This window comes from Moschus berezovskii, chromosome 2, assembly GCF_049115385.1.
Source record: "Moschus berezovskii isolate FMDL1 chromosome 2, NW_MosBer_1.0, whole genome shotgun sequence".
Classification (NCBI taxonomy): Eukaryota; Metazoa; Chordata; class Mammalia; order Artiodactyla; family Moschidae; genus Moschus; species Moschus berezovskii.
The window spans coordinates 112,568,475-112,591,735 of NC_142461.1; the positions used below are offsets into that span (position 1 = coordinate 112,568,475).

At 36.2% G+C, this 23,261-nt stretch overlaps 1 protein-coding gene across 6 annotated transcripts in view; it reads left to right on the forward strand.

Annotated features, from left to right (window-relative positions):
* UBR3 (ubiquitin protein ligase E3 component n-recognin 3) overlaps positions 1–23,261 on the forward strand; it is a 209,680-nt gene that overhangs the window by 108,806 nt on the left and 77,613 nt on the right. For 3 of the 6 annotated variants that reach the window (XM_088829999.1, XM_088830004.1, XM_088830000.1), the window contains exons 20-25: positions 469–610; positions 3,874–3,978; positions 5,571–5,744; positions 6,161–6,193; positions 7,811–8,271; positions 17,457–17,545. In XM_088829999.1, coding sequence (XP_088686125.1) covers positions 469–610; positions 3,874–3,978; positions 5,571–5,744; positions 6,161–6,193; positions 7,811–8,271; positions 17,457–17,545 — 1,004 coding nt within the window. The remainder of the gene's footprint in view (positions 1–468; positions 611–3,873; positions 3,979–5,570; positions 5,745–6,160; positions 6,194–7,810; positions 8,272–17,456; positions 17,546–23,261) is intronic. The other 3 variants (XM_088830007.1, XM_088830010.1, XM_088830013.1) reach the window with 1 other exon arrangement.

Here is a 23,261-nt window from a genome sequence, read left to right on the forward strand (position 1 = left end):
TGCAGAGGGCACCTAGATTCAAGTGGGAAAAAGCAAAACTCTGCCCTCTTGTTTCAGCTCATACTATAGACAAGTGTCCTTTTCATGGTCAGTTCAGCACTATGTTTTTGAATTTTTGTCCTTTGGTGATTTTGCTGTTTAGAATGTCTCCCACATGGAGTACCAGAGTACCGTGTAGTGTTGCTGAGGACAAGAAGGCTTTGATATGCCTTACAGAGAAGATTTGTTGTTAGATAAGCTTTGTTCAGACTGTTACAGTGCTCTTGGCTGTGAGTTTAATAGTACTGAATCAATAATATGGTATATCTAGAAAAAGGTAGAGGAAATTTACTGGTCTGTACATAAAGTTATTACAAAAAGTGCTAAAGTAGCATGTATCGTATGTGATTAAAGCTATGGAATCACCATTTAAATCACAGTTTAATCTTGAGTCTATCATCTAATTTTGGTTTTATTTTATTTTTATAGTTTAAAACAGAGTGGAAAATTCCCTGGAAATCCTTGGCCACCCTATAAGAAAAGGACACCACTCCATCCCAGCTATAAAGGTCTCATGAGACTTTTGCACTGTAAAACTTTACACATTGTGCTATTCACTCTGCTTTACAAGGTACAGTAGTAATTTGACTAAGAAGACTAGATTAGCGTTTACCATAATTCTTAAACAAAAATGCCAAAAGATGATATTAACATAAAAGTACCATTTATAAAGCAAAGTGTATTTATTTATTTAAGATGTGTGAGGATATGTCATAATCACGTGTGTGTGAATTATAGTCTTGTAATTTCAAATCTAAGTTGGAAAATAACAGAGCTATACCATTTGATGGGAAACTATTCATCTTCTCAGTTTCAGACAGGAATTATACAATTAGATATAAAGAAAAAAAAACTATTATTTCTTGTAATTAGAATTTGAAAAATTAAAACTTAACTTAAAAGTAAAAAGTATGCCTATTTGTTAACAAATTTCCAATCTACATATATATTATTTAAATTATTTAAGAAAATTAATATATTAAATTTAGTTAGCAGACATTTTGGTTTTTTTCTTAATGTTTGAGATATAAACAAATACAGCTTTTAGATTTCTGTACCTCCTATTCTTTTTAACTCTACCCCATGATCATTTTTTCATTTTACTTGCAAAAATTACTCCTGTTAAAATTTTAGACATGGGCCTCTAAAAAAACAATTGAATGGTTTATTTTCATTAATTTCTAAGAAAATTATTCAGTAGAATAATTTAAAATGTTCTTTTTTATTAAAATAGTAGAATATTTTTCTTATTAAAAGGATATTTATAGTTTTGACCTTTTATAGACATTTTTCAATGTTTACTTAGTGCCAGATTTTGTTTCAAATGCTTTTTATACACATACATACATTATTTTAATTCTGGTGGAAATCCTTATGAGTGACAGTTCTGTTCTTATTCTCATCATTCAGATATGTTTTTTAAAACACTTTATTACGTATTTTTGGTTGCACTGGGTCTTCATTGCTGTATGTGGGCTTTCTCTAGCTGGGGCAAGTGGGGACCACTCTTGATGCAGTGTGTGGGCTTCTCATTGTGGTGGCTTCTCTTGTTGCAGAGCACAGGCTCAGTAGTTGTGGCTCATGGGCCTAGCTGCTCCACAGCATGTGGAATCCCCCTGGACCAGGGATTGAACCTGTGCCCCCTGTATTGGCAGGTGGATTCCCTTCCGCTATACTACCAGGGAAGACCTTGGATATGTTTTTTGAGTTTTAGAGGTTAAATAACTGAATAAGGTTAAATAAGTGAATAAGTCAGTAAATCTTGATTTAAAAATTAAAGAAGACTACTGCAAATGATTTGTGTCTTTTCAAGTGATATTTTTTCAACATTTTTGTTTGCTTACTATAAGAATAATATTTCCTCAAAAATAGAAAGGCAGTATTTAGTTGTTACAAGATTACTATGAATGAGTTTTTAAAAATCTCAATTTTGTAATATCATTCCTGACTTTATGATAATAGAAGAACCTTTAATTGACATTGCATTGGCAGGTCAACTTTCTAAAAATCAGTGTCAGTAAACCGTTTCATCTCCTGCCATGTTTAATATTAAAAAACTTTAATATAAAACATGTTAATAAAACTCCCCAGAAACCATCCTGTCTTTTATTGTAGTACCTAAAAAAGTTTTTTTGCTTCCTTAACCTTTAAATTACGCATTTGAAGCTATAAGATGTAATGCCACAGGATTTCAAGCCAAAATTTATTTGACTTTAGCTAATAATGCTTTATTTATTTAAAGGAGGCAGAGTAGTAATGGTATGCAGTCATTGGAAGTCTGAGATCTGTGTTCTAGTGTTGCTTACGCTCGCTGAGTGTGTGGCTGGACCTTGGTTTTCTCCCTTTAAAGTCTTGGGTTAGAAAGGATTACCTCTGTTGCCTCTCAACCTTCAGTCCCCTCTTCCTGCTCTCCTGTTCTTCCCACCGTCCGTCTGCATCAGCTCCCTGCTATTTGCTGGACAGCAGTTGCTAGATACTGTGTGAAGCAAATTACAGATATTAATCATATAATCCTCACAGTAATTCTGGGCTATTATTCCAGTTTTAAAGATGAGGAAACTTAAGACCAGATGTTTTTCAAAATCAAATAGCTTAAGTATATACAAAATTTGCATAAGAAATCAGGTTTTTAAAAGGTTTTGAAAGTCTGTTCTTCGCACCGTTGTGCCACACAAAATATGAATGGAAAAGTCTTCTCAGTAGTCAGATTGAACATTAGAAAATCAGTGAACTGAAAGTCTTAATTTTTTAGTCACAGTAGATTAGCTCCTAAGTGACTAAGGCCTTTCCAAGCCCTCTCTGCTGTTTGCGCGGGTTCTAGGAGGCTCAGCCTAGACTGGGCTCTCTTTTGTTCTCCCAGTCTCACCTGCAGCTGACAGTGCCACTCCCCACACAATCTCTAGTCTGACTGGCTGCCTTTTTTTTTTTTTTTTAATGAAGACAACAAGATGGCTACCAGGCTGTTTTTTCCTTATGGTATTTTATGTGTCTTCTGGTTGATAGTTTGTTGCATCATACTGAATGAGTGATTGGTATAGGTTAGCCCGCCAAGTCCTGCGTAAAATGTGTAAGGCTTGCATAATCCACTTACAAGGTCAGATTTGTCATTATTTCCTCAGAGCAACCTCTCTTCTAACCACTTTATTCCTTTTTCCTTTCTTGTATAAACCACACATTATTTACACATGTACACAGTGTATGAAACAGAATTGAACACTGAGTGTTCTGAGCACAGAACACTCAAGCTCAGGACTATAATTTTAGAGACAGATTTTAAGAATATTAATGTTCCATAAACAATTATTTTGCTCCCAATTATATACCAGGTGCTATGCTAAACACATTTGCATGATCTATCCTTTTTAACAAACATTTATCTGATATCCTTGTAATCAGGAGATAAGTATCAATAACTTAGGATGTAAAATATTCCTGTTAAATTACTTTATTAGATACTGGTATTTTTATAATAATTGTTTTAATGGATTATTTAATGTGTTAAACTTTAGGTGATCAGTGAACTAATGATTCTGGATATTGCCTAAAATACTGTGTAATCCTGGAAGGGGAACCTGTTTTTTTGGTTTTAGTTTGTCTTTTTACCAGGGTATATGTTTACTTACTTACATACCTGATTATGATATGTATAACACACACATGTATATATGATATGTATAATATATGTATATATGATATGTATAACACATATATGTATATATAACACATATTTATTATGTTATATTGGTTTATAAGGTTAAAATACTTTTTGATATTTAAGTGAAATATGTTTTATGGAAAGAAGTAATATGGGGCATTTTTTTTCCCTTTTTAAAGATTTTGATGGATCATCAAAATCTTTCAGAACATGTACTCTGTATGGTTTTATATCTGATTGAATTAGGACTTGAAAATTCAGCTGAAGAGGAATCAGATGAAGAGGTAAGTAGTTTCTTATATTTTTGAAAGTTAGAGTTGTGATATGCCTTAATAAAAGGTTGCAGGTCATCTTGAAGGTATTTATTTTGTCTGAGTATCATACTTAGAAAAAAATCTTCTTAGGAACTGGGAAAAGGCCCTTTTAAATCTTCAACTACATATGTTCTTTTAGAGATTTCACTAATATATAAAACTCCCATTTATAGAATTATTGAATTTGAAATTTGTAATTCATAATATGTAGATCTAAGAAAAGTTGTTAGTGCCTTTTTATGCTGTGCTCAGATACTCAGTTATGTCCAACTCTTTGTGACCCTATGGACTGTAGTGTGCCAGGCTCCTTCTGTGCTTGGGATTCTCCCAGCAAGAATACTGGCATGGGGTGCCGTTTCCTCCTCTAGGTGATCTTCCCAACCTAGAGATTGAACCTGCATATCCTGTGTTGGCACACAGGTTCTTTACCACCAGTGCCATTTTTGTAGTTACTGGTCAGGAAGATCACCTGAAGAAGGAAATGGAAACCCACTCCAGTATTCTTGCCTGGAAAATCACATGAACAGATGAGTCTGGTGGACTACAGTCCATGAGGTCAGAAAGAGTGGAACATGACTGAGCAATTGAACTGCACACACACACACACATACACACTGGTAAATAATTATGTTAGGACTTCAGTCTAGAAATTCTAATAATTTGATTCAGTTCAGTTCAGTCGCTCAGTTGTGTCCGACTCTTTACGACCCCATGAATCACAGCACGCCAGGCCTCCCTGTCCATCACCAACTCCCGGAGTTCACTCAAACTCATGTCCATTGAGTCGGTGATGCCATCCAGCCATCTCATTCTCCGTCGTTCCCTTCTCCTCCCGCCCCCAATCCTTCCCAGCATCAGAGTCTTTTCCAGTATTAGATTAGGGATTTTATTTTTGAATAGCAAATTCTTTCTGTAAAGATTTTAAGTTAATGGAGTAAGATTTGTTGTAAGGGAGAATGTTTACTTGAGAATATAAGTTGTTAATGTGTTTCAGGACTTTATAAGTATCATTTCCATGAAAGTAATTTTTAGTTACTACAAATTGATTTTACAGTTAATTGATATTTTTCTCATTCCCTCCATACAAAAAGACAACAGCAATAGACAAGTGAAAAGGCTAGACAGTACTTAGTAGTCTTAAGCTGAGTCAACATATATTCTTTCCTAGATATTAAAAAGATCATTACTATTCCTCTAAGAATAAGTCAGACTTTTGATAGATTTTTCAGACTTCCTTCCACAGTTAGTCCAAATTAGCGTTATTTGACTGTATTGTGAATTATTTTTAATGGGTGGTGAAAAATATTCTGTACTGTGTATTTCCAAATTGAAAAATATATTTTCTTCTGGAGAAGTTTGGCAGACTTCCATATTAGCATCGAGCAGTTTGTTTTTAAATTTTATGTTTGCATTTGGTTTTATTCGTACTTTGTAGTTCGTAAATGTGACTTTAAGGGATTAAAGGATATAACAGGCAGTGAACTATTATCTGGGCTTGTTACATCGCCATTGTACCTTGGACCTGACTGACAAGGTTTGTATTCATTATGTTTATGTTTCAGGCATCAGCATGTGGACCTGAACGTTGTCATGACAGTTGGTTTCCTGGTAGTAACTTAGTGTCGAATATGCGACACTTTATAAATTATGTTAGAGTGAGAGTTCCAGAGACTGCTCCAGAAGTGAAGAGAGACTCACTTGCAAGTACCAGCTCTGATAGCTTGGGATCTTTACAAGTAAGTGTAAAAGTGAGAACAAAAAAGGGAAAGACTTCATTATATTAGGATGTGTCATTTAGATCATCTTATCATATCCTAGGGCCTCCCTGGTGGCTCAGTGGTAAAGAATCCTCCTGCAATGCAGCAGATGCGGGTTTAACCCCTGGGTTGGGAAGATCCCCTGACGAAGGAAATGGCAACCACTCCATTGTTCTTGCCTGGGAAATCCCAGAGACAGAGGAGCCTGGCAGGCTGTGGTCTATAGGGTTGAAAAGAGTTGAACACGATTTAGCAACAAAACAACAACAAAAACAGTCATATCCAAAAGAAAAATAAAAGGTTATAGATAACTTTAAATTGTCCTTTATATCTAAGTAACTCTGATATATCTCAGCAACTTCTGCCTCACCCATCTTTTTCCTTTAATCTGCCAGAGTTCACGTCGGCCTAAAGTTCTTCAAAGAGAGGTAGATGTATATGATACTTGCATTAACCAGCAATGTGGCTTTAACTGGAAATGGGGACAAATGCTGAAGTATTTGTGTGTATATGTGTGTGTTTAATTAATATGGTTAGAATAAAAAAACATTTAATGTATGTGTGCATTCTTTTTAAAATGCAGTAATTTAGGCTTAATTTTTAAAGAAAATCCACATTATTGAACTTAAAAAATAATACTGCATATTTAATAGTGAGCTTTTCTTAGTAGTATTGGTATTTTGGGGCAATTATAAGCAGCACATTTTGTTCTGTTTACATTTAGCATTGTTACTAACATCTTAAAAATGAATGTTTCCAAAATCAAAATAAATTTTATCTTTAGTTGCTGGTGGCATGCCATTCGCAACCCCCCCTTTTTTTTGCTTATATGATAGTTAATTAACTGATAAAATAAGCCCACAAAAAGCTTAAACTTCTTATATTGTGTATTTGGACTCATTTAAAAAATAAGCTCTCATTGCATGTAGCTTAATTAATTTATAAAAAGCAGAAATGAAAAATCTTGAAATGATATGGCAAATAACTAAACTTAAATACCTCTAATTCCTACAATCTAGATTTTTGCAAGAGCATTGAATCATACATTTCTTATTGAAAGAGTTCATTTGTAGGAACTTTCTCTTTGACAGTATGTTTTTCTGTGAACATCATAAAGAATTTTGATTAAAATATTGCAATCTGTAAGAGGCAGCTTTTCCCTCTAATGCTGGTAGGGGAAACTTTGACAAACAGCTTGGATGTTAAAAAAAAATAATGTATATTAAGCTCATAAAAGCTCAGCTGATTGAAGCATTGTTTCTATACTTGCTTAAAAAAATTTAGTGAAATCTATTAAACTGACTTGTATCTTAATTAAAAGATGATTTCTAAGAGCCCTAATGTAGTTTGACTGCTTTAGCAAAAAGGCTATTTTGAAGATAAATTATTGAGAAAAATAGTTTTAAAAATCTGTTCAAATAATTATATTAAATATGAAATATTAATTTTTCATCTTTTTATTTCATTTTAGTAACAAAACATTTATGTTAGAATTAATTTTCAAACTTTTAAAGTTCTTTAAAAATGAAATTAATTAGCAGTTGAGATTCATTAACTTGGAAAAAATTAACATAATTTTCTTAAGTGGAAAATATCGTGGTCTTCTAGAAGTTAGTCAGGAGTATAGTATTCTTGATGAATGTTGGATAGCTTTGATTCCTTTAAACTGATGAAAGACTTAGTATGATTCCTTTTGAATGTGGCTGTATATACTACTGAAGCTTTGTATGTTTTCCCTGATAGGCTTAGGGGGTTGCAAAAGAAGTGTTACTATGGATAATCTCCTTTTTCCTCATTGTTGTTTCCAGATTGAGTGAGACTAAGTATATTTGAGAGAAGTGATTCATGGTGTCGCAAAGAGTTGGCAACGACTGAGCGACTGAACTGAACTGACGGGACAAATTTGCTTAAAGAACAAATCTATTAAATAAATCTTTGGATGAAACTTTGAACATACCCTTTGGAAAATGTAATGCTAATGTATTTTAAAGCTGACCCTGAATAACTTTCTGTTGATTTTTCTTTCTTTCTCGTTTGAATGGTAGAATTCTGGTACAGCTCAAGTTTTCAGCTTAGTAGCAGAGCGCAGAAAGAAGTTTCAGGAGATCATCAATCGCAGTAGCAGTGAAGCAAATCAAGTGGTTCGTCCTAAAACTTCAAGTAAATGGTCTGCACCTGGTTCAGCTCCACAATTAACTACAGCCATTTTGGAAATTAAAGAAAGTATATTGTCTTTGTTAATTAAACTTCACCACAAACTCTCAGGAAAACAAAATTCCTACTATCCTCCTTGGCTTGATGACATAGAAGTTTTAATCCAACCAGAAATTCCTAAATATAGTCATGGAGATGGTATAACTGCAGTAGAAAGAATTTTACTAAAAGCTGCATTGCAAAGCAGAATGAACAAACGCATCATTGAAGAGATATGTAGAAAAGTGACCCCTCCTGTCCCACCGAAAAAGATTACTGCAGCAGAGAAGAAAACACTGGACAAAGAAGAAAGGTAATTTTTATTTTTAGTGCTTTAAACTCATGTATGATGCAGTTGAAGATTTTCTGTTACCACCCCCACCCCAATTTTGGACATCTGAGGCTAGCTATAATCATAACTGATTAGTGTGTAAGAAGAGGGTAATCAAAGATAGTAAGTACTTGTGCGTTTAGCATGGTTGAATTGGTTGAGTTTCTGTTCAGTGGCTCAGTTGAGTCCGACTCTTTGCGACCCCATGGACTGCAGCACACCAGACTGCCCTGTCCATCACCAACTCCTGGATCCTACTCAGACTCATGTCCATTGAGTTGGTGATGCCATCCAACTATCTCATCCTCTGTCGTCCCCTTCTCCTGCCCTCAATCTTTCCCAGCATCAGGATCTTTTCCAATGAGTCAGTTCTTCACATTAGGTGGCCAAAGTATTGAAGTTTCAATTTCAGCATCGCCCCTTCCAAAGAATATTTCCTTTAGGAAATAAAAAATTTAGGAGAGGACTGATTTCCTTTAGGATTGACTGGTTTGATCTCCTTGCAGTCCAAGGGAATCTCACGAGTCTTCTCCAGCTTCACAGTTCAAAAGCATCAATTCTTTGGCGCTCAGCTTTCTTTATAGTCCCAACTCTCACATCCATACATGACTACTGGAAAAACCATAGCTTTGACTTGACGGACCTTTGTCAGCAAAGTAATGTCTCTGCTTTTTAATATGCTGTCTGGGTTGGTCACCACTCCATATTCTTGCTTGGAGAATCACAGGGATGGGGGAACCTGGTGGGCTGCCGTCTATGGGGTCGCACAGAGTCGGACATGACTGAAGTGACTGAGCAGCAGCAGCAGCTAGGTTGGTCATAACTTTTCTTCCAAGGAGCAAGCGTCTTTGTATTTCATGGCTGTAGTCACCATCTGCAGTCATTTTGGAGCCCCCCAAAATAATATCTCTCACTGTTTCTGTTGTTTCCCCATCTATTTTCCATGAAGTGATGGCACCGGATGCCATGATCTTAGTTTTCTGAATGTTGAGTTCTAAGCCAACTTTTTAACTCTCCTCTTTCACTTTCATCAACAGGCTCTTTAGTTCTTCTTCACTTTCTGCCATAAGGGTGGTATCATCTGCGTATCTGAGGTTATTGATATTTCTCCCAGCAGTCTTGATTCCCAGCTTGTGCTTTATCCAGCCCGGCACTGACCCTGACATTAAATTACTGCTCTATACCTGTAGACCCCTTTGGAAAAGTTGCTGTTATTTCTGTGGGGAACCTAATAATTCTCCTGCTATTTTTTTTTAAGTATTAATTCAACTTTAAGGTCTTCCCTGGTAGCTCAGACAGTAAAGTATCTGCCTGCAATGCAGGAGACCCAGGTTTGATCTCTGGGATGGGAAGATCCCCTGGAGAAGGGAATAGCAACTCACTCCAGTATTCTTTCTTGGAGAATCCCATGGACAGAGGAGCCTGGCGGGCTATAGTTCATGGGGTCACGAAAAGTCAGATACCACTGAGTAGCTAAGCATGCATGCACAAACCTGTAGACCCCTTTGGAAAAGTTGCTGTCTGTTCCTACTGTGGGAAATCTAATAATTCTCTTGCTATTTTAAAAAATTATTAATTCAACTTTAAATGATAGTAGAAAATAAAAGAAAAATTTTAATAATCCTTAAAATTTTGTTTTAGTTTCTTTTAGTTTTTTCCACTCTTTCCTATATATGATCACAAATTGTTAAACAAGCAGTGTTTTAAAACTTGACGGTTTTAGCTTTTGAAGCTTTAGGTTGCTTTTAATTTGTTGTTAAATCATAATATTTATAAAACTCCGTTTTTCTTTGGACAGTGTTCTGTTTACCAAGATAAAGGAGGATAGGTGTCTCAGGATTAGTGGTAAAATTGACTCGCTCAGTTTTGTATGTTACTCAGTTTAAGGAAGGCATCCAGGTGAAGATGTCCAGTTAGATACAGGGTTAGAGACTTAGGTGAGAACTCTGAGTTAGAGCCATAGATTTATGCATATAGGTAATAGTTAGAGCCTTGTGTATGGAAGAATATGAACGATAAAAAGATGAGAACACTTAGTATAAAACTCAAGGGAAAAACATGGAAGGGAACAACTGAGGAAGGAGCACCTATAAAGGTGATTCAAAACGGGGTGGTTAGAGTGAAAGAAGAGGAAAACTGCAGAGAGTGGCGTTAGAGAGGCATAGAGGAGGAGCTTCAGAAAGGAAGAAAGATTGTTAAATGCTACAAAAGTGTAGTTAAGATTCAGTTCAGTTCAGTTCAGTCGCTCAGTCGTGTCCGACTCTCCGCGACCCCATGAATCACAGCACGCCAGGCCTCCCTGTCCATCACCAACTCCCGGAGTTCACTCAAACTCATGTCCACAGAGTCAGTGATGCCATCCAGCCATCTCATTCTCTGTCGTCCCCTTCTCCTCCCGCCCCCAACCTTTCCCAGCATCAGAGTCTTTTCCAGTGAGTCAACTCGTCGCATGAGGTGGCCAAAGTATTGGAGTTTCAGCTTTAGCATCAGTCCCTCCAATGAACATCCAGGATTGATCTGATTAGTTAGGAGGTCATCCTTTGGTAACTGTATCAGAAGCAGATTTAATCATACATAGCTGTTCTTCATTTTTGCCATAATTTTGTTACAGATAATTTATAGTAGAAGTATACACAAAACTTTTAGTACATTAAAAATTTAGGAGAGTTCTTATTTCTCACAGTACTTTATAAATAGAAGTACTATTTAAGTACCCTAACCCTAACCTAATAAATAGGGTTGTTATATAATAACATAGTTTAGGTTAAAGTACATTAACTGAATTGGTAGCTACCTACAATTTAATAAAATTGGAAAGTTAAAAATGAGGTAAATTTTTTTTTGTTGTTAACTAAAATTAGTCCTCTTCTAATTGGTCATCTTTTGTTTTGGTTATAGAATAGTGTCTGTTTATTTTTTCAGGAAGATAAAAACATTCAGTGATTCAAAACTTATTCTATTTGGTTAAAGACATTTTGTCATTATTATTCATAACAGATATAGATACTAGAGGACATAGTTCAGATGCTATTTTTTTTTTTTTTTTACAAAGGCTCTAATGCTGTTGTATTAAATAGTAACCTAAAAATTTAAGCCTTTTTTTGTTATGGGCTTGTTTCCTTTGAGCGATGTTAGTATTGACAGGGACTTGAAACTAATTCTGTAGCAGACAGCTAATGATTAAAATGAATCAGTTTGAATCTTGCTATGCTTTTCACATTTTTTTTCTCAATTTATTTTGGGTTTTGGGTTAAATTTCATAATAAAGGCAGAACAGTTTATATACACTTAATGATCTATTCCCAGGTACCTCAGTTGTAGACAAACTTGACATCACTTTCATAATAGATTGATGGTTGTTTAATCCCTAAGTCATATCCCACTCTTTGCAACCCCATGGACTATATAGCCCACCAGGCTCCTCTGCCCATGGGATTTCCCAGGCAAGAATACTGGAATGGGTTACCATTTCCTTCTCCAGGGGATCTTCCCAACCCAGGGGTTGAACTCGAGTCTCTTCCATCTCTTGCACTGGCAAACGGATTCTTTACCACTGCACCGCCTGGGAAGCCCTCATAACCGATTAACTCCATAGAAAATTAGATACAAATAGAAAACTCTAGAGGGTTGTAACTGTATGCAACCTTAGTATGTCCACTTCTTAGGTCGTAGTGGAAAGTTGCTGAGTTGTATGAATGTGCTAGAACTTGTGTCTTTTTGTTAATGGTCTTTATGCACATTTATGTCCAAGTTTAGAAGGGAATAACCTAAATTATGAAAAAATTCACAAGGGAAAAATAACAACACTCCTTTTCTAGAAATCATAGACAACTACTACAGAAATGCATTGTTAAGAACACAATTTAAAACGATACCCATTTAATTTTCTTGTTTCTCTTGAAGTCACCTGGTGTGACTGAGTCTCTGCTCAGAGTCTCACAGACTAAAGTTGACAGACATAATTATCTATAATTTACAGTAATTCCAGAATAGAAATGAATTTTATTTAAAAATTTTATTTATTTATTTATTCTTGGTTGTGCTGGGTTTTTCATTGCTTTTCTAGTCCAGAGAGTAGGGGCTACTCTCTAGTTGTGGGTCATGGAATTCTCATTGTGGTGGCTTTTCTCGTTGTGGAGCACAGACTCTAGGTGCATGGGCTTTAATAACTGTGACTTGTAGGCCCTAGAGCTAGGGCTCAGTAGTTGTGGCACGGGGGCTTAGTTGCTCTGAGGCATGTGTGATCTTCCAGGATCAGGGATCAAACTCACGTCACCTACATTGGCAGGCAGAATTTTATCCACTGTGCCACCAAGGATGTCCTCAAATTTTAATACTAGTGCCAATCAATTTTCTTAAGAAAAACCTCAAGTATAATTGATTGGCACTGGTATTAAAATTCATTTCTAGGACTTTCGTGGTGGCACAGTGGATAAGATTCTGCTTGCCAGTGCAGGCGAGATGAATTTGGTGTTCAGATTTGTTACTTGAAATAGTATTTTGTGAACCTGTATATTCTAAATGTAAATTTACATGTACATATTTAAAGGTCAACTGTAGAGTGCATAACTCATTGTTTTAATTAAAGAAACAGTGAAACTTACTAGTTTATAAAGGAGTAGAAGACTTAACACATATTCTGTCACTGCTATTATTATTTAAATAGTTTTGGAGGTCTCATAGGTCTTTGAGCATCGACAGCACATTTTTGTTTATTTCCGTTTTTTCCTTAGTGACAAATTTTAGTCCTTTGATGATGGGTTTACTTTTTAAAACCTTTTTATTTTGAAGAAATCTTAAACTTACTGAAGTGTTTCAAGGATAATACAAAGAACTTTCTGGATCATTTCAGAGTAAGTTGTTTTACAGCGGAATATTTTAGTGTAATACTTTAGTTCATAGGTTTTAGAAATAAGGGCATTTCTTATACAATCACAATACACCTTTCAAAATAAAGGAATTAGCATTTTACTTAGTATGATAAAATCCTTAGATCCCAAGTTTTGACAGTTGTTCCAGTAATGTTGGTTATAGCAGAAAGATCCTGTCCAGAATCACTCATCATATTTTGTTGTTTTGATTTCCTTCAGTATGGAATAGTCTTCTCTTTTTCCTTTATTTTCTTGACCTTGGCACTTTTGAAAATTATAGAGCAGGAAACACTGTAGAATACCCCTCAATTTGGACTTGTCTACTTTTCCATTAGGGCTTCCCTGGTGGCTCAGAGGTTAAAGCGTCTGCCTCCAATGCGGGAAACCCGGGTTCGATCCCTGGGTCGGGAAGATCCCCTGGAGAAGGAGATGGTAACCCACTCCAGTATTCTTGCCTAGAGAATCCCATGGACGGAGAAGCCTGGTAGGCTACAGTCCACGGGGTCGCAAAGAGTTGGACACAACTGAGCGACTGAACGGAACAGAACTTTTCCATTATGCTTGGATTTGTATGATACATCTTTGAGAGCAGTATCAAAAAAGTGTTGCTGGGGAGTTTCCTGGTGGCTTAGTTTAGTGTTTAGGATTCTTGGCTTTCGTTGCTGTGTCCCAGGTTCAGTTCTTGGTTAGGGAACTAAGATTCCACAGCCCATGTGGCCCAGCCAAAAAAAAAAAAAGGCAGAGGGGAAATGTTGCTGTTTTGTTTTGACTGCATCCCATCAGTTGTCACGTGATTTTAATTTGTTTCATTTCTACTCATTAACTTTGATCACTTAATTATACTGTCAAGTTACTCTTTGTAAATATCCTCCCCTTCCTCACCTTTGTAATTCAGTTCAGTTCAGTTCAGTCACTCAGTCGTATCCGACTCTTTGCGACCCCATGAATCACAGCACACCAGGCCTCCCTGTCCATCACCAACTCCTGGAGTTCACTCAAACTCATGTCCATCGAGTCAGTGATGCCATCTAGCTATCTCATTCTCTGTCGTCCCCTTCTCCTCTTGCCCCCAATCCCTCCCAGCATCAGAGTCTTTTCCAGTGAGTCAACTCATCGCATGAGTTGGCCAAAGTATTGGACTTTCAACTTTAGCATCAGTCCTTCCAATGAACACCCAGGACTGATCTCCTTTAGAATGAACTGGTTGGATCTCCTTGCAGTCCAAGGGACTCTCAAGAGTCTTCTCCAACACCGCAGTTCAAAAGCATCAATTCTTCGGCGATCAGCTTTCTTCACAGTCCAACTCTCACATCCGTATATGACCACTGGAAAAACCATAGCCTTGACTAGACGGACCTTTGTTGGCACAGTAATGTCTCTGCTTTTTAATATGCTATCTAGGTTGGTCATAACTTTCCTTCCAAGGAGTAAGTGTCTTTTAATTTCATGGCTGCAATCACCATCTGCAATGATTTTGGAGCCCAAAAAAAAAAGTCTGACACTGTTTCCACTGTTTCCCCATCTATTTGCCATGAAGTGATGGGACCAGATGCCATGATCTTTGTTTTCTGAACGTTGAGCTTCAAGCCAACTTTTTCACTCTCCTCTTTCACTTTCATCAAGAGGCTTTTGAGTTCCTCTTCACTTTCTGCCTTAAGGGTGGTGTCATCTGCATATCTGAGGTTATTGATATTTCTCCCGGCAATCTTGATTCCAGCCTGTGCTTCTTCCAGCCCAGCGTTCGTCATGATGTACTCTGCACATAAATTAAATAAACAGGGTGACAATATACAGCCTTGACGTACTCCTTTTCCTATTTGGAACCAGTCTGTTGTTCCATGTCCAGTTCTAACTGTTGCTTCCTGACCTGCATACAGGTTTTTCAAGAGGCAGGTCAGGTGGTCTGGTAATTAGTGTGTGTTAATAATTTGTGGAGAGATACTTTGAGATGCTGCAGTATTCTGTTCTTCATCGTTTCAGTTCATTCATTTATCTGTTGTATCAGTTTAGAGTTACAGATTTCTATTTTACTTTATGAGCTATAATCTGCTCATTAATCATTTTGATGCTCAGATTGTTTTAGATTGGACCAGTGGGAGTCCCTTCAAGCTGGTTTCTGTATTCTTTGTATTTCTCTCGCCACCATTCTTTGAGCATTTTCTTATTTTCTGGGCCAAGAAGATAGCCCAGGTTCATCTTGTGTTTTATATTAGACATTTGTCCAAAGAGTCTCGGTTACTTTTAGTAGAGAATGTTACTTAGAAACAAGTCTATGCACTCATTCTAATAAGCTCATTCACAGACTCTCTTAGTGGGCAAAAAGTGTGTGCACAAGAGGGGGACACAGTGAGCGGGGAGAGAGGTATTAAAAACTATGAATGTGAGTTCAACCTGATAATCCCAATTCTGATCCAACACCATAGGATTTATTCATCTTTTCTCTCTTTTCATAATTATAACATAATCTCTAGTCCCACAGTGAGAAACCTGACCCCTATAATCTTTAATAGTATTAATTTTTTATATATTCCCTCGTATGTAATCAATTTCTTATAACTTTTCCCTGCATGAATGCCCTCCTGTGCCAGGCTGTTGGGTCTTGACACCCTGTCCTAGGCCACTGTGTCACCTTCCATATTCAGGAAGGAAGGAGAGGGCAGGAGTGGTTTTTAGTATTTTTAAATGGCTAATGTCTTAGGAGTCAAGTTTGGTGAGTTAGACTGAGTGATCGCCCTGGATGATAATATTTTGGTTTAAATATAAAAAGAGTTGTATTTACAAAATAGATAATAGAATGAGTTTTCTTATGTGGACCCTAAATTGTATTTAAAGTAAATATTAGTAAAGGGATGTTAAAAATCTCTTGAACTGTATTGGCAAATATATGTAATTTAGGGTAAACTGATCCATAGTACTTGATTTTATAGATGTTTGTGATTATCTCTACTAAATGGGTGGGAGAAGATGTGTGAATAATCTTAAAATTACTGTTAGCATTCCATTCTTCTGAATTCTGTCTTTTGTATCTTTGAATCATTTCAGATTAACAACTGAGTTCTTTTAGGTTTCCCATAGAAATTACTTCAAAGAATCTCAGTTTAATAAAATTCTTTTGTAGTAGATACATATAATGATAATCATTAAAAGAAACTGCTATAGTGTATTACATCCATTATGTTTTTAATGTCCTTTGTATCATGGGCTGTGATAAATTCCTTTTTGAGCTTTGTTCCAAATGAAAAGATTGTCTTTCCCGATGAGTTAATATATAACACACCTTTTAATCTTTTTTTTTTTCCTTCCTCTCCCTCCTCTCTTGTGTTGAATTATTTTATTAACCTTACCTTGCTGGGGGTAGAATTCTATGCTTATTAGTATTGCTAGCATCTTTAAATCTGGGGAAGCCTATCTCCTGTCTTTATTAGTTTACTTTCATTTTTGTATACTTATGTTATACTCTCTTTTTTTTTTTTTTGCAGTTAACTTTAGATTAAAATGCTCTTTGGAAGTAGATAAGGGATAATTAATAAATAGAATAAAGTGAATTTATTCATTTTCTTTTACTTCAAACAAAATAATCCAAATGTGTACTATTGCGTAGTAGAAACTAGAAAACTTCCTAGCTTTTTGTTAATCCTCTTTTAGGAGAGACCTTTTCTTAAGGTAACAGTAAATCTATGTTTACCTTTTAGATTCTATTCATAGCTTAACATAATCATCTCTTCTAGCAATGAGCTTGCTATTATTTGTACCTGGCGTTAAATTATGAGTCTTAACTAAAGCTCTTCTTGCTCTTGCTATGAACTGACATATACTTAGGAAATTGTGTGGTTGGAAAACTTTTTGTCTACTCTAATTATTATTTCACATTTTATTTTATTTTTATTGTTATTTTTATTGGAGGCTGATTATTTTACAATATTATATTGGTTGGTTTTGCCATACATTGACATGAATCTGCCCCAGGTGTACATGAGTTCCCCCTCCCGAACCCCCCTCTCACCTCCCTCCTCCCCTTATCCTCCCTCTGGGTCATCCCCGCATACCAGCCCCGAGCATCCTGTAACGTTTTCTTTAATTTTTACCTGTTTATGCCTAGTGATTTTCAGACCATTTTAAAGCAGAAGAATCCTTTAAGGACAATAAAACTTTACATGAAGTTTAAAACATAGTACAAAAATTTGGTTGTTCTTAATTGTGTGTCAGGGACCCTTTCATACATTATATACTCCTGAAAGATAGTAGATATGTCTTAAGTGTGTCTGGTACTTAACACTTTATTTCTGTTTAATCTAGGCGACAAAAGGCTAGAGAAAGACAGCAGAAATTGCTTGCAGAGTTTGCATCACGACAGAAAAGCTTCATGGAAACTGCCATGGATGTTGGTAAGTCAAAATTTATTAGTTTAGAACACTCATACTTACAGTTATTACCAAAGGACTTATCCAGTCCCATCATCCATCAGTTTATAACATTATAGAGAGATGATTTCTGGTCTTTATTTAACAATGGTGTGATGGAAGATCAGACCTAGGTGGTCCATTCTGTTGTTGAGTTAGCTGCAGTAGTTAGAAAGTTCTTGATGGTAGTAATACAGTACTATTCTGCTGCTGTCTTGTGTTAAACTGACCTTTAGATTTGTAAGGTTCATCAATATGAACTTACTTATTCTGATTTTTTCCTGTGAAATTATTCTAAGATCCTTAAAATAGTTTTCAGATACTCTGAGTTTCTCTTGCTGCTCACACGTTCACTGTTTCTTAAAATCAGGTGCACCTCTCATTTCCATTAGGATTAGTATTAGCATTTTACAGTGAGAGAGGATGCCATTTTCCTGTGTGATAGTAGATTTTTGTGAGTAATGTTTTACAGACATAGGAGAAATAGATTAAATCTTGATTAATCTGTCTTCAGTTAACAGGATACTCCTTTCCCTGACTAATTCTGGCATTTCAGTGATGTCCCTCTCTCTTTTTTTCACTTTTAGACAAAAATGCTGAAATAAAATGTTCAAACATGCAAATACATTCTCATGCACATAAGCACACATAACTGATGTTCAGAAGAGGGGGGTCAGTCCAGATTTAGCATAATGTGTTCTAAACCATCAACAGTGGAGTTTATGTTCAGGATATAACTCTGATGTAAAGTATATTAAGTTCTGTTTGTTGGATTAACTTGCTGTCGGTTGACTTTCTTGTTTGAAAGATGACAGTTTAGTTCACAATACTGCTTTTGCTTTTTCTATATTTTCTCTTCCTTCTTCTTTCCAAAAATGGATACTTATAATTTTTTGGATTTTACACATTAAAGATAATTATAATGTGTATTAAGTGCTCTGTCTATAGCCAGTTTCTTCATATTTCTTCATATAAAGTGAACCAATAAGCACCCCTATCTTTCATTTTTCTTTTCATCATCACTACCTTCTGCTTTTTAGAAGTTACTTGTTTTCTTTTTTAACATGTCTTTTTATTTATTTATTATTTTTGGTTGTGCTGGGGCTTTGTTGCTGTGTGCTGGCTTTTCTCTAGTTGCAGTGAGTGGGTCTGCATTGCGGTGCATGGCCTTCTCAGTGTGTTGTGAAGCATGGGCTGTGGGCACACGGACTTCAGCAGGCAGACACAGTAGTTGCGACCTGCAGGCTCCAAAGCGTGGACTCAGTGGTTCCGGTGCACAGACTTAGTTGCTCTGCGGCATGTGCAATCTTCTGGACCAGGGATCAAACCTATGTGCCCTGCATTAGCGGGTGGATTCTTATCCACTCTACCACCCGGAAAGTCAACTTGTTTTCTTTTAAATTAACATTGCTAACATTTTATTTTGCAGTTGCAGTCAAGTCTTCCATTCAAAGGTTTGTTCTAAATGTTGGAAAACATTGAGATAACTTTTTGAATACTGTTGACTTCAGGGCTAAATAATAGCCTGCTGTTGCTGCTGCTAAGTCATGTCAGTCGTGTCCAACTCTGTGCGACCCCATAGACAGCAGCCCACCAGGTTCCCGTCCCTGGGATTCTCCAGGCAAGAATACTGGAGTGGGTTGCCATTTCCTTTTCCAGTGTACGAAAGTGAAAAGTGAAAGTGAAGTCGCTCAGTCGTCTCTGACTCTTTGTGACCCTATGGACTGTAGCCTACCAGGCTCCTCCATCCATGGGATTTCCCAATCATGAGTACTGGAGTTGGGTGCCATTGCCTTCTCCGAAATAATAGCCTAGTATTCATTTATTCGGAGACGGCAATGGCAAGCCACTCCAGTACTCTTGCCTAGAAAATCCCAGGGATGGAAGAGCCTAGTAGGCTGCAGTCCGTGGGGTTGCTAAGAGTCGGACACAACTGAGCAACTTCACTTTCACTTCTCACTTTCACACATTGGAGAAGGAAATGGCAACCCACTCCAGTGTTCTTGCCTGGAGAATCCCAGGGACAGGGGAGCCTGGTGGACTTCCATCTATGGGGTCACACAGAGTCGGACATGACTGAAGTGTCTTAGCAGCAGCAGCATTCATTTATTTATTTTTTTGACTCCAGTGACCTGACTCCTAGACTGCATTAAGAAGATTGTATTTAGTACATAGCCTCTTTTCTTACAGTTTTGGAATTGCTTAAACTATACCACCCTTTACTTATTTCTATTTGTTATATTTTCTTTTGTTTTTCCTGAAGTTTCCAACTACCTTTTTCTAACTAACATGCCTTTATGATATCCCTGTTATTCTGCCCACTCAATCATACTATCCTTTGCCTAGAATTCTGTTTCAGTCTGATCCATTTGCTTTGTGGGTATGCTATACAGCTGTTACCTTGGAATTTTCCTCTTACAGGGTTCATCTGGTGTTTCCTGCATCTTATCTCTTTTTGGAGGTCTTGTTTTATTGGGGTGCAAATATATTCCCAGTAATGCTTGTGCTGGAAATTAAACTTTCTGATTCTTTTTATTTCCAGATGGGACTCTGGTTTGGTCTCATGCTTGATTGTTCATTTGGATGAATGTAAAATTCCCTGTTAATACACATTTTTTGTTACACCTGATAAAGGACTACTCCCTTGTCTTTTACCATTAATTTGATAAGAAGTGTGGTGGTAATTTAATTCTTATTCCTTTGTGAGTTAACGTTTTTTTCCCTTTCTTGTGACACATTTCTAACTGTTTGATTCTTAGAGATATGAAGTTTTATGATACGTATCTAGGTGAATCTTTTTCATTCTCCTTAGTACTTAATGGACCTTTTCAGGCTGAAAAGTCATGCATCAGAATCTCTGAGAAAAATATTTCCTATGATTTTCTTGATAACTAGTAATAGCCATCTTCCAAGATGACCCTCCATGATCCATACTGCCTGGTTTTTATGCCCTGCATGCTCTACTATGACATTGTGTCAGAACTGGTATTCATGATCACTGGGACATGGCAGAAGTGATATGTCATTTCTGAGATTAGGTTATGAAAGATATGGTGACTTCTGTCTTGACTGCTTTTCTCTCTCTCAGATTACTTACTCTGGGGAAAGCCAGCTGCCATGTTGTTAGCAGCCCAATGGAGAAGTCTATGTGGTTAGAGACTGAGGCCTCTGGCCAACAGTCCTATAAATGACCCTGAATGTGAATCTGTCAACCCCATTCAAATTTTTAGATGATACTGTCCAGCTGTTTGTTTAATAGCAATCTCACGAGGGATCCTGAGCCAGAACCATCAAGCTAAATTGCTCCCAGATTCCTGACCCTCAGAAAACTATTGTTTTAGGCCACTGAATTTTGGGTAATTTTGTTAAACAGCAGTAGAAAACTATTATAATACTTTTCTCCATATATTTTCTTTATTCTCTTTGATGGGACTCTGATTATTTGGATATTGGATCTCTTAGGTTGATGTTTTAATCTTCTGTGTCTTTTTTATATCTTTTTGCTTTACATGCTTAGAGGTTTCTTCTCTTTGTCAGAAGAATTTGTTCTAAAATCTTTCTGAATGTGTTAGCACTCTCTCAATTATCCTTTATCCTTCTGAATTGCTTAGAAATTTAAGTTACTCTTTCATGTTGTTAGTTTCCCTCATTTGCCTGATAATTTTTGATTCCTCTGGAAAGATAGTCTGTTTCCCTGCTGAGGTCTAAATAGGTTTGATCCTAGTCATTCTCTTTAGCCTATGTATGGATGAGGTGTGTTGACTGTCAGACTTAGATCTGGGTAGGAGGATTGCTGCCTACTCTGTTTGGGCCCCCAGATGTTAACACACAATTAGAAAACCCTCTTACTCTCCAAGCAGCATGTTCAGTTCCTTTGGAGAAAGAGTCATTTTTTTTCTCCTTAGGGTAAATGCCAAATTATCTGAGTGCTCTATCAGTCAAAGTTGGGGAAGGAATGGGGTGCTGAGTAGTGAAGTTATGTACGTAGACTTCTGATTAATTATTCTGCTTTCAGAATCACTTAATACTGAAGACTCCTGTCCTCTGCCTCACTGACTGATTCTGAGCCCAGAGTTGACATTCTTCTAACAGACCTATGAGTTCTTCCTTTCTGTAACTTTCTCATGATACATACGTGGTTGTAGCTATGAAGACTTTCTTGCATTGTCAGAGTGTCTCCATCTCCTCTAATCTTTTGAAAATTTTACTGACATCTCTTATTTGTTGGTTGGTGAAACTCTTTCACGACTCCATCATTTTTCTGTATTCTTATGGGAATATTTCTTTATGTATATCTTTACTTTTATTTCAGTGGTTTTTTTTTTCAACTTTCTATTGTTTATTGTTCTATTTTTATTTCTTTTTTTTTCTTTTTTAATATTTAATTTATTTTTTTTTATTTTACAATATTATATTGGTTGGTTTTGCCATATATTGACATGAATTCGCCCCAGGTGTACATGAGTTCCCCCTCCTGAACCCCCTTTTTAAAAGGAGTGGAGATAAAAGTATGTGCTCAGTCTTCAGTCTTGATTAGCCACTCACTAATATTTGCTATTATAATGTATAAAGTTAAAATTTCTGTTATTATAAAAGCATTAAATTTTTATTATGGAAACTTGGAAAACACATAATCAAAAATAATACTGTATTTTTAATATCAGATTTCCTAATCTAAGCTATATCCTTACAAATCTTTTTCTGAGTATATTTGTGTATAAAGGTGTTTTTTAGCCAAAATGAATTAATTTAATACATGCTATTTATTCTTATGAAAAATTTCAAATATACAGAAAAACTGAAGGAATAGTATTACAAATTACCATGTACCATGTCACCTAGTTAACATTTTTCTCAATTTGTTCTTTCACTCACTTTCTTTTTTCCTCTACTAGATGAAGTGAGTTATAGACATGATACTTTACTCCTAAATACTTCAACATACATGTCCTAGTATTTAGAATATTCTCCTACTCAAGCACAATACACCATATGTAAGCAAATTACTTTTTCTTTCTAAGTAAAGAAAATAGCTTCAAAATACCTACCTGGGTATTGTTAAACAATGAAATCATTGAATTAAAATTTAAAAAATGTAAAATTGTTTACAGACCATTTTATCCTTTGGTATTTCTACTAAGGGTAACAGTCAAAAGCTCTGTGTTCTGAAGTCACTTGAGAACAGCATTTTTGGGGGAGTTAATGTAACGGTTTGATAAACAGTTTGGTTTGTTTCTTTGCAACCTTAGGAGCTAAGAAAAAAGCTTAGTGAATACTGTTTTTAGAAATTGTTTTTATCTGTTGCCTCCCACTCCCAAATGAGATAAAACAAAAACAATTTTCTGAGGAATTGATTAAGCAAAGTATCCAGAAGAGGTTAGGTAGTATTGTCTTGAATGGGAGAATGGCCACCTCATTCCCTGAGCAGACGGGAGAGGAGAGGGAAAGCGTGGATGGAGATAGAGGTAAGTTCCTTTAGGGGTAGGGAAAGTGGGAACTTCAGGTGATCACTCAGTTGCTTCAGTTTACAGGGCTAAGTAAAAGGTGAGTTTTGCTGAGTGAGAAGAATACCCTCTGAAGTTTGGAGAAGTTGCTCATCCAGGCTAAGTATAAAAATTGATAAGCAATGCTTGGGTCCAGTTATGTTCAAGATCATAAATTTGAATGTCATTAGTCTGCAAAATGTTTGACTTGCTGTCCT